Raw genomic sequence first — 11,869 nt, forward strand, 5'->3', positions numbered from 1 at the left:
ACCAGTTCCAGTGCAGAGCCAAAACTCCTTTGGGACGCAGCAGCGTGATCCCAACCTGCCCCTCTGGAGCCATGAAATCCCAGGAGCTGAGCTCTGCTTCACTGAGCCACTGCCTCCCCTCTGCTCTGAACCATTTCCTTCCAGCAAATAGATGGGGAATTGATGGCGTGGATGTGTGAACAGGCAGAGATCCAGAGTGAGATTATTATAGATTGATTATCTCAAAGCTGTTCATAAATATAAATTAAATCTACAATTCCATGGGGAAGTGGGATGTGCTGTAGCCATCCCAGGCAGCCAGGGATAAGGAATATTTGTTCCCTCATCATTCTTCTCCCCACTGCCCCACCCCCAAAATGTTGGTTTTTTTCCACAAAAGAGGAGTCAGAAACAAAGCCAAATCTCTCCCACTGCTGTAGGAGTCCGTGGTGAGTCCCCTTCCTGAATGTGGAGTCCCCTGAAACTTAAATATATGACAGAACTAAAAGGTGTAATAGAATACCTAGTAAATATATTGGATGGCTTCTGTATGAAGGACTAAATAAATTGGGATTTTGTTTGCTCAGAAAGGTAGATGACAACAGCACACAGGAAAACTGCTGCAAAGGGGAGCAGGAAATATTGTTCACAATAAAAGTGGCAGAGTCCAAAGAAAAGAATGTGGTGAGAAATAAGAACAAGCAAGTGACAGGACAGGGGGAATGGCTTCAAACTGACACAGAGGAGGTTTAGCTGGGATATTGGGAAGGAAATCTTCCCTGTGAGGGAGGTGAGGTCCTGACACAGATTCCCAGAGAAGCTGTGGCTGCCCCATCTCTGGAAGTGTCCAAGGCCAGGTTTCAGCAATTAATAGTGTCAATATTGTGTTTTAAATAATCATAATTCTGCTTTGGAGTGCAAATTCCTGAGTATTAATTTTCTCATATTTACTGGATTTACTTTAGCCTCATCTCCTCGGGACATGCTTTGCTGTGCATAATTTCATTTTAATTCTTTTTACACTGTAATCAAAGCTAGATTCTTGTCATTGGGAACCAGCAACCAAGTTATTTCTTCAATTTATATAAACTGGAGGGATTTTAACCCTTATTTGCTCTTTTTCATTTGGGATTGATCAAACTCCTGAAGAGAACACTGAAGCTGAGGATGCTTTTATGCCCCATTTGATTATAAAATTTTAAAAAACCGACCAGCTCCTCACGGATTGAGTCTGAATGTTTTGTCTGCTTTCTCCCCCAACCCCAGAACTCCTCGGAAGAAGCAGAGGCTGTGAGCAGTGAGAAGGCAGAGGTGGCTCTCGAGGCCGTGGCTCCCAACAGGGACGAGAGCAAGAGCGCAGAGAGCGCCGAGGTGAAACCTCGAGGGGAGAGCAAAACGCCCAAGGCAAACCTGAGGAAGTTCTTTAAGCTGGTAAGAGCAGCTTTTCCCTTCGGAATCTCGGAGGACTGGGGGGCGAGGCTTGGAAAACACTTGGCCTTCGTCTGGGGGGGGCTCAGGGGTGCTCAGGGATGCTCAGGGATGCTCCGGGATTCTCCAGGATGCTCAGGGATGGGCAGGAATGCTCGGGGATGCTCAGGGATGCTCAGGGGTGCTCAGGAATGCTCCAGGATGCTCAGGGGTGCTCAGGGGTGCTCTGGGATGGGCAGGAATGCTCGGGGATGCTCAGGGGTGCTCCGGGATTCTCCAGGATGCTCAGGGATGCTCAGGGGTGCACCGGGATGCTCAGAGGTGCTCAGGGATGCTCAGGGCTGCTCAGAAATGCTCAGAAATTCTCGGGGGTGCTCAGAAATGCTCAGGGATGCTCAGGGATGCACCGGAATGCTCGGGGGTGCTCAGAAATGCTCGGGGGTGCACCGGGATGCTCAGGGATGCTCAGGGGTACACCGGGATGCTCAGAATTGCTCGGGGGTGCTCAGGGGTGCTCAGAAATGTTCAGGGATGCACCGGAATGCTCAGAGATGCTCAGAATTGCTCGGGGGTGCTCAGGGGTGCGCGGCTGGGACTTCTCCCGCATCCCCCCGCGCATTCCCCGTCCTGCATCTCCCTCTCGCGGCTCCTCCCGGAATGTCCCGAGGGCTCCGGTGGCCCTTTCCCCGCCGAGGTAGCCCAGGGAGCTCCAGGGGGTTCGCGACACCGAGGATGCTCTGCTTCACAAACCGCATCCCCCGGTGGGATGCTCCTGAAGGAATCCATCTCCAAACCTTCCTCCAAATCCATCTCCCGCTGCCCGGGGCACTGGCAGAGCTCCCTGTGTCCTGTCCTGTCCTGCACTGCCTCTGGGCAGTTGGGTTTTTAGTGGCACAACTTTTTCTGGCAGTTTTACGTAGGTTAGGTAAACTGGCACGTGAAAGGAAAGGAGGCAGTCACTCCTGCAAAAACCCGTCAGGTGGGAAAAAGGAAAGGTAGGAAGTGGGATCTAATCCTGCTTCCCAGAGGAAAATAGTTCCCAAATCATCTGCAGTCCCTGTGCTGCCCTACTTCCCCACATAATCAAACTTTCAGGCAATAAAGAGCATTTAGAATCGAGAATAACTGTTTTATGTTGCCACAAATGCAGCAGGGTATTGGCTGTCCCCACCCTCCCCCACTTGAAAACATCCCAATCCACCCTGCTCGCTGCAGAAAACTTTTTGGGAAGCTTTGGCCAGCAGCAAGCCCAAGTGACCAGAGACAAGGATAAGAGGTCAGCAGTGCTCTGGAGAGAAATCCTTGGGATTGTTTCATCCTCGACTCACTGGCAGCAAGAGGGAGCTTTGTCTAGACTTCAAGGTCTTTACTCTGTTATTTTTGGTTAAAAATAATCATAATAAAAATACGAGGTGGATTAGAGAGGTTGGCTAAAGCAGGGCTATTTTTATCTGGGTTTGAAGTGTTCATAGGGGAAAACGTAACACTGATCACTGGTAGGGCAGATTTTTTCTTTTTTCTAAAGACATTTGAGGATTTGCTCAAACACAAATGCAAAGTAGATTTTATCACAACCCATCCTCGTGTGCTCTGGCCCGGGTTTGTCCCCAGCACAGACCACACTGAGCTTCCTCCCCTCCATCTCTGCAGCCTCCTGCACAGATAAGGCACAGACACACTCCAGGCTCAGCAGTGCCACCTTCCAGGCGCAGGATTTTCCCCACAAAAGCCATGAATTGCCACAGGGTGGTTTCATTTTCTCTCCTGCTGCTGCCATGTATTGATTTTTGTGGTTTTATAGGAAAATCAGGGGCTGAGGTGCAGTAACCCCATCTGTGGGATCGGGCTGGTGCTGTTGTGCTTCACGTTACAAATGTAGAGCAGCAGCAAACCACAATTCCGCCCGAGATAAATTTAGAACAAAAGTCACATCCTTTCATTGTTTTCATTGAACTTCTGCAATGAAAAATGACATTTAAATTTGGGCACTCTGAAATCCTGGAGTTTATTTCATGCTTTGCTGCTGGGCTCTGTTGTTTCTGTGGCACCCAGGAGAACACACTGAACCCTCCAACACATTTTTAAACACAAATTCTCATTCCTGTTGTCCCCTTTGTACCCCTAATTGTAAACTGAGCTTAAACAAATTCTCACAAAGCTTTTAATATTTACTCAGTTTGGTCAAATGGGGGTTTCTCACTTTTAAACCTAGATGGAAGCAAGGGATTTTACCTTAAAAAGATATTTCAGAGTCAAGGTTTGCTCTGAGTGACCTTCCAGTGCTGCAGCCTCAGGCTCTGCTTTGATTGTCCTAGCTGGGAAGTGTGGGAAGAAAGGAGAATTATTATTTAGAGATTTAAGGACTGTAGGAATAATGTGGAAATCAAAAATCAGGATTAAATGGATGCTGATGACAAAATATAAAAACATCTCTCTAAAGCTGAGTGGGCTTTAATTATTCACAGCACATGCTCTTAGTAGGGTGGATAAATAGAAAGCAAGGTTTTGTAGGTTTTGTAGGACGGATTTGGCTCTGAAAACCAAGAAAAAGCTCTTTCCTAGAAAATTCCAGCAGCAGGGTTGGCAGCCGGTTCTTGCTTAGTGAGGTGATCCCTGCTCAGGCTTGATGGGAAACCTGACTGGCAAGAAAAGAACCAGCAAAATCCCCCCTGGAATGGGAATATTTCCAAATCAAACCTGGATTCCTGTGAGTTGTCATCCTGACTGAATGCCTCAAACAGGACCTTTTGTTATTTTAGTCAGTCAGGGGTGCTGGAGGGACCCCCAGTTCAGAGGAGGGAGATGCTCCCAGCCCCAGACATCACCATGTAAGTGGAACTTCTTATTTTTGGCCTGAACTTTTTCATCCCCTGGTGATGGGTTCTTGTCACCTCCCTCCACACAGCTCTGCCTCTTGAAATGTAAAAATCACTGAGAGAAAGGTGCTGCAATCACTGAGCTTTGTATATTTACACATAACTTATCTGTTTGTTTTATCTATTCTCATTACATAAGATTTTAAAGAGTCACCATCACACTCAGGAAAAAAAGAAAAAAAATTATTTCCGAGTGTGTTCCTTTTCTTAAAATAATTACTTGGTTTATGTTCAGTCTTCTTCCTCTCTCTTGCTGCTTTTTGACTTTCTGCAAATACCTTGGCTCAGGCAGTGGAACCAAATACACACAGAATTATTTTTACTTTGTTGATTTACTTGTCTTCTGAGGAAAGAATCATTCAGGTGGAAACTCTGCAAAAGAGAAGTGAGAGTGAGAATAAAAACTGTTCACTGCAATGTAACAAAAGCCATGAAAATATTTGTTTCTTGTTCTGTTTTTGTTTCTTTCGTTCTGTGTTCATAAACTCTAAACCCAACCTTTGGGTATGCAATTTGCATTCTATTCTTCATGGCTTTCCAAATGCTTCAGAAAAATCCTATTTTCATCAGAAATACAAATTCTGTTAATTTGAGAGCCAAACCCTTATCTGCTGGAAATGAAGATATCCAGAATTCATCTCTCAGTAATGAGAGGCAAAACAAGGTTCTGTGTATAGACAGTTTCCTTTAAGAGGAAAACTGAAGTTGCATTCAAAAGTGACATTTCAGAATTTCCTTTTTTAAATAACTGTAAAATTATTTCTCTCTCTTCCTATTTTCACAGTGTCAGATGACACCAAGGTTAATTTTTATAAATTATGTGTCTGAGAACATCCTAAATATAGAAGGGTCTTGTCTTGTGACACTCAATCCTTATTTCATACAAGAGTTTTGTGATCTGGGTAAGACACCAAAAGCTTCAGCCCTGGATCTATTTTATTATTTTAATGAGCAGCCAGCTTCATTCCATCTTTGTAAATCAGTTTATTGTTCTTCCTCCTCCTCTCCCTTGCCCTGGTGTAAAGTAGAACAGTTTTATTCCACTGAGGAGCCCAAGGAAAACTGGGTCTGCTGCTGACTTCTTCCTTTTTTGGGGATTTCTTTGAAAGGATTTCCTTAAATCATGCCCTAATGTCTCTGGAATGCTGTGATTCTTCTCCCCTTCCCATCCCTGCCCCTCTGCACCCTCCAGAAATTTCAGCACTGCTCCAAAACTCCCAGGCTTAAAAATCAACCTTGGACCAAGGTCTCCTGTAAGATGTCAGGGGAAATGCTGTCCATTTGTCTTTTTTTATTTCAGTGGCACTGCTCATGTTGAGGGAGGCAAAGCAAACTGCCAGGAGCAGCTCTCCTTTGGAATAAGGAGCATTAACATCTTTCATTCCACATTTCCTGAGCTGCTCCCATCAATATCAAATATGCCAATTTCCTGCCTTTCAAGGTTAATATGAAACACCTCAAAGAGATTATCTGATAGGGTTTGAGTCGGGTATTTTTTAATTTTTTTTTTTCCTTGAAAATGTATTATGGATATTTTTTAAGAAGTGCTTTGTCTGCCTGACATCAAAGGCCCCACCTGCTCTCAGCCATGGAGACTGCTCTGCTTTGGCTGCAGCGCTGTCTCAGGCACGTGTGGGGAGGAAAAACTCTAATTTTACACCCACAGAGCAAAGCCACAGATTTCACAGAGTGTTTCTGGGGGTTCCAGGCTCTTCTGGCCCCTTTGAACTCAGCTGTGTCTGGGCTCAGTCCCAGGGCTGTGGTTGTTGCTGCAGTGGAGGTGAACATTTACAGCTTCACCAGAGAATCATTTCAAAGGTGAGCTGAGGCAAATTCCAGTGAGAATTTGGGAGCCAACTGCAGCTCAGAGCTTCCAGAGTTTAACTGAGCCAGAGACAACATTAAACTGGTTTTGTGTCCATCCTTGTGCTGGGATTGCTCCTGCATGCAAATGCAAAATGTCATTTTCCAGGTGAGGTGAGAGGACACGGTGGAGTCCTGTGCTCTCCTGTGACCCCACTGAATCTGCTTTGCTGAGCTATAAACAAGTGATCCCCTCCTCACCTTCTCTGCACAAACACAAGCTGCTGACTGAGAGCAGAGCAATCCAGGCGGGAGGAAATATTTACCTGCATATATCCATCTTTGGAAAAATAAATCATCCCAAAAGCTCGAATTTAGTGGAGTCTCCTGATCAAGCCTGAATGTATTAAATGGGTTCTGTGATTTAAACATGCGACGTTTTTTAAGTTTGGGTAGCAAGAATTTTCTTGAATTCAATTTCTTGAGTTGAGTGAAAAAGGCAGGCAGCAGGATTGTTGTGCCATCCCATTCTTGTTTCCCCAAAATTAGACAGGCTTGAACATTTATTTTTTTATTATTATTTTTAAATACAAGAGGTGTATTTGCATTCTGTTTCCCTAGAGTTTCTGTGTTCAGGTTTTTCTCTGAAACAGTGATATCTAAAAATGTTTTTGTTTTGAATGAAAGCTAAGCCTGGCGTGTGAGCACATAACCCCAGGCCTTCAGAAGAACACCAAATATTTCAAGACTAATGGTAAAATTCCCAAAGCTGGAAAAATACACAGCATTAAGCTTGGGCCATGGCCTGAGGGCAGATGTGAGATTTCCAGCTTTTCAACATGGCAAATTTGTGCTGTTTTAATGATGGTAATAAATAAAGCCATATGGGGGGGGGGGGGGGGGGGGGGTTGGAGTTTTTTTTTGCATAAGAGAAAAAGAAAATCCTATTTGCAAGCAGATTTCCTGGCAAAAACACCCTCGTTTACAATGACAATTGTAAAGTGACAATTTCATTGTCTGATCCTTTGTGTGCCACATACCATTTTTCTTGTGTGAATTTCAAATATATCCTGAACTTCTCTGAGTTCCAGAATCTTTCCCTTTACTCTAGACAGGTGCCTTGTGACTGTGTTTTTTTGGAAGATTTCCCGTCTCTCCTTTTCCACTTGTACATGAAATTTTCTATGATGTTCTGGCCTTCCACAGCCAAACCCTGTGGTGTTAATTTTTAGGTGGAGTGTTGCTCATTCACAGGGAATTTGTTTTCATCCTTTGCTTTGTGGGGTCTTTTGGCTTTTGTCCTCTCTCAGATATTTTCCTTGCACTTTCTGGGTGCTCTCCCTTCTTGGGGTGCAAACACTGGGGGTGTTTCAGCGGGCAGTGACTCTCTGTGCTCGTTCTTTGCTCCTCGAGCAGCTCCAGCAGACACATCAGTGCAGTTGCTCCACGCAGGGATGGTTTGATCTGGCAGTCTTTGCTCATGGAATTCCAGCAGCTCCCTGGGAGCCCTTCCCTGAGCCAGCGCTGCAGGACTCCATCCCAACCTCTGTCAATGAAAACCTGCTGGGCAGCAGGATTCCTCCCTGCCAGGTGGCCTTTCACTTTTTAAAAAAATCTTATTTTTTTTTTCTCCCTAACATATTTACGGATCTCCTTCTGAACTCTTTCAACACCCCGCTACAAACCACCCCTGTTTGAAACCGCCGCAGACTTTAAACGCCACAGAGAAGCCTCTTGCCCCGTCTGACAGCGACCCTGGGGGCCAAAGGAGCAAGGAGGGCTCCAAAGACAAGAAGTCCACGCTGGAGCTGGGCAAGCAGAAGGGCAAGGAGCAGCCAGAGCCCCAGGAGGGGCCAGCAGCCGACCCCGACTCCATCCAGAACGGCGGCGACGCCAAGGAACCCCCCTACAAGAAGACAGAGAAGAGGCAGTCCCTGGGAGGGTTTTTTAAAGGCCTTGTACGTTCTTTCCTCTTCTTTTTTTTTTTTTGCTATTTCCCAGCTGCGTGCAGGCTCTGATCTGTGGGGGATTTGTGCATCGGCTTCACCAGCTTTGGGCCAAAGAACAGCAAGATTTTGGGAAAGGAAGGAAAGCTCAGGCCTCGGGGTGCTGGTTGAGGCAGGGATGAGATGGAATTGTTGGCGCAGTGCTGGGTTTGGGGTTCATGCCTTGGCTATGGGGATGACTCAGTGTTCCTACAAATTACAGGGTGTTAATTAAGGGAAAGTAGAGGTGGAGCTGGTTTGCCAGAGGAACCCGTGGGGGTGCAGCTGGGACGTCCCTTGCCAAACAAAATCCCTGCAAAACAAAATCCCTGCAAGGTCAAAATAGAGGGAGGCGATCAAAATCAAAACTCCTTTGTGGAGTTGAACAAAAGACACAAATTTAGAATTCTTCCAGAAAGGGAGATCTGAAGGAGTGAGGCAACACCTTGAAAATTCATGAAAGACACAGAGAGACTCAGGAAAGGTGGCTCAGATTGAAAGGGCAAGAAAAGCTTTTAGATCAAGGAAGGAGAGAGGTAAAAATCAGAGGAATTAAACAGAATCAGTGTGGAGGAAGATGTTCTGTAGGATTTGATTTTTAGCTGCTTGTCTCAGTTTGGCTGTTCAGTCCCTTATCTTCTGCTGCAATTATACAGAGTGCTCCTGCAGCTTCCCTCTCCCATTAAGTCTTTAAAAAAAGAAATTTTTGACAACAGTAACGTTGATTTGGTCAGTTTATTGTGCTCCAAAGTGGCAGCAAACCACATAACAATGAGGTCTGCATATAGGAAAACTCTCATGGAAAATTATTACCTGTCTTTGAATATCCCCAAGATTACCAAGAGCTAAGAAATTCATTCTGCAATGCTAAAAAAATAATCTCCTCATCTCCTAGGTGATCAGAAGGTGTAATCATTGATCTAAAGGTATTAGATCACATACACCAACCAATGCCAACATTGTCAGTTCAAGATAACAGCTCGATTGTCTGGGAAGAACTCAGCAGAAAAATTCAGGTTTTTGTTGATGAACGGGAGCAGGAGATACTGAAGAGTGGATCCAGCAGCTCTCCCAGCCTGTGCTCACTGAGCAGCTCCTATTCTGTATTTTCACACCACCCTCTCCTGGATCCTGGCTCCCCTGGGAATGGCTCAGAGCAGGAGGATGTCACAGTGCAGGAATGCAGATTAGAGCACTGCAGCTCCAGCTTCTGCTTCCAGCTGGGTTAAAAATGCTGGAATTTTGGCTACAAATGCTGACATTTTGGCTACAACCGCAGCCATTTATGCAAGCAAACAGCGTCACTGCCCAGCTGCAGGGCTTGAGCACAGATAAGGTTGTTCCTATGGTAAAAGAGATTAATTTGTAAGCTGTAGCAAATGTATTTAGGGAGTCTTTGAAAGGTTAGATTAGAAAGGAAAAGAAAGGGAGAAAAAATATTAATAACATTGTTTCCTGAGCTGGAATAACTCACAGTCCAGTTGTCAGGAGCTGGGAGTGCTCAGCACGTGGAAAATACTCGGATTCATTCCCATCAGAGTATGTGCTGCACTAACCCAGGTTTCTCCTGAGCAAAATCTGGGGGGAAAAAACACTCCAGCACCACGATTTTGCTGTGTGTGCTTTTTAAAATGCTCTGCCCAAACCAGCACGTTCCAGCTTCACTGTCACAAAGCTGTGAGCTGGGGGTACCTGAGCTCCTGAATTCAAAAACAGCTCCTGAATCCCAGGGCAGAGCTGGAATTTGTCCGTTTAAAAAAGCAGAACAAAGTTCTTTCGTTTGTTTCCTTGGGCTTGGAAATTCCAGTTCAACAAGAATCATCAACCAGTCTGATGTTCCTGCTTTAATCAGCAACCACCTTGAAAATGGGTGCAGCAGGAGACTGCAGTGAGCAAATAACAGTGACCTCTGCAAAATGAGTGCTAAATGAGGCAAAATGGGGATTATCTCCAAGGAGCCGCCTCTCCTGCCTGCTCCCTCCACCCTTTTATAGGAAGAAAGGCAAAGTGTATCATCTTATTCCCTTGATCAGTTTAGGAGCGACTTCATCTTGCTCAGCCAGGAGCTGGAGCTGGCAGACCCCATTACTGCTGTGATGTGGGAAATCTTTACCTGATGGGAAGGTTTTTAAGGTTCCTGGGTGGATTTGGACCGAGTAGCTCCCTTGATACTGGCTGATGGATAAAGGATGGATTTGCTCCTACCTGTAAATGGCCAAACCCTTTTTATTCTGCTCCAGAGCATCCTCCAAACTCAACATGAGGGGAAGCAGAGGCGAAACCACTGCAGCCAGCTGAGCTGCACAAGGTTACAATCAGTTTTAGATAGGATTTGCCAGTCCACTGTGATTTTTTGGCTGCTCTTTTTCATACTTAGATCCTCCAAGGTGAAACACTAAAAGAAGATCAGTGAGGTGGAGCCCTATCAGTGTAAAAAACTTGCTGGTTTTACTTCCCTGAAGGGGATGAGGAACTCGAGCCCTTTCACTCTCCACGTGTGACACAGAACTGTCCTGAAGTGGCGACTCAGATTTCCAGGAAAGGACAATTCACACATTTTTCTGCCCAGTTCCTATCCTAGGGAAAGCACAGGGTCACCTTTAGCTTTGTCATGCTGGATTTTCTGCCCATCAAGGCATGATTTGGGCTACAAACAGCACTGACACCCCACAGTGGTAACAGTGAGCTCAAACATTGTTTGTGGGTCCATGCTGTTGAAATTTTGGCAGCTCCAAGGCCAGCAAAATTAGGCCAAGCACCTTAAACCAGAGCCAAGTTTTTATCAGTTAGTGAAAAATGTAGCTGGTATAGTTAGAGCTATACATTTCCTTCATCTAAGGTGGATTAGTGTCTTGGAGCAGTTCCAAACCCAGAATTAGGTTTGCAGTGTAAAAAAAAGCTTTATCACTCAAACATTGTCGAATATCTGTCATGCATAAAAGTATTTAATGTTCCTTTAACCTAGAGCAGAGCAGGGCTGGCTATAATACACCATTCATCATGCTCGAAGGACTCTTAGCAGGGCTGCAGTGAAGCGTTTAGGGCAGGGAAATTTTAGAGAAAGTCATGCCAAAACTCCAATACTACAGGCACACAGCAGCCTGGCTCTGATATGTGACTCCAGTTCCTGAAAACAATTGTTTCCGTGCCAGTTGAGACAATTATATTAAAATAACCCCCACATTTAGGCAGAGTCAAAGGCAGGAGCTCTGTGTGGTTCTCATGATGCAGATGGTGCTCATGTATTCGTGCATATTAAATAAAGGGTAAACAAAGAGAAGCAGGGAGATTGAATCAGTGGGAAATATTTAAATGAGTGGGAAATCAGTGGTAGAAAAAGTCTATGGAGCCACTGGAGACCTGACCATTCTGAACCCCTTGGGAATGTTTCTAAAGGTGTCTCTCCTGTTCCACAGGGCTCCAAAAGGATGTCAGATGCAGAAGTGCAGACAGATCCCGTGTCCATCCTCCCTGCTGGGAAACCCAAGTAGTGCCCAGCCCAGCCTGCTGAAGGGAGGCTCAGCAGCTCTCTGGGAGCTCCTGGCAGCAGAAATGACTCCTTTTCCTTGCCATGGCTGTCAGCAAACACCGGGGTGTCATTGCAGGTTGTCACTGGCACGGTTTGTTCCTCACCTGTAGGAAGCAGCTCTGAAGATCCCCAAGAAACGCGTTTAAAGGAAGGTGGTGTGGATGGTTTGAAGTGTGGAGAGGGGACGAGGGTGGCGGAGAACTCAATAAATGGCAGAAAAAAAACAAAGCACGTGTAGAGGAGGGCAGCGAGGCACGGGCAGCTTTGGA

General features: G+C 45.6%; 1 protein-coding gene across 1 annotated transcript in view; it reads left to right on the forward strand.

Moving 5' to 3' along the window:
* Positions 1 to 11,562, forward strand: part of BCAS1 (brain enriched myelin associated protein 1) — a 35,500-nt gene extending 23,938 nt beyond the window's left edge. Inside the window, exons 9-13 of the mRNA XM_062505081.1 lie at positions 1,246 to 1,410; positions 4,167 to 4,235; positions 7,539 to 7,676; positions 7,796 to 8,044; positions 11,488 to 11,562. Of these exons, the coding sequence (XP_062361065.1) occupies positions 1,246 to 1,410; positions 4,167 to 4,235; positions 7,539 to 7,676; positions 7,796 to 8,044; positions 11,488 to 11,562 (696 nt within the window). The remainder of the gene's footprint in view (positions 1 to 1,245; positions 1,411 to 4,166; positions 4,236 to 7,538; positions 7,677 to 7,795; positions 8,045 to 11,487) is intronic.
* Positions 11,563 to 11,869: the final 307 nt, after the last annotated feature.

This window comes from Cinclus cinclus, chromosome 18 (assembly GCF_963662255.1).
Source record: "Cinclus cinclus chromosome 18, bCinCin1.1, whole genome shotgun sequence".
Lineage (NCBI taxonomy): Eukaryota > Metazoa > Chordata > Aves > Passeriformes > Cinclidae > Cinclus > Cinclus cinclus.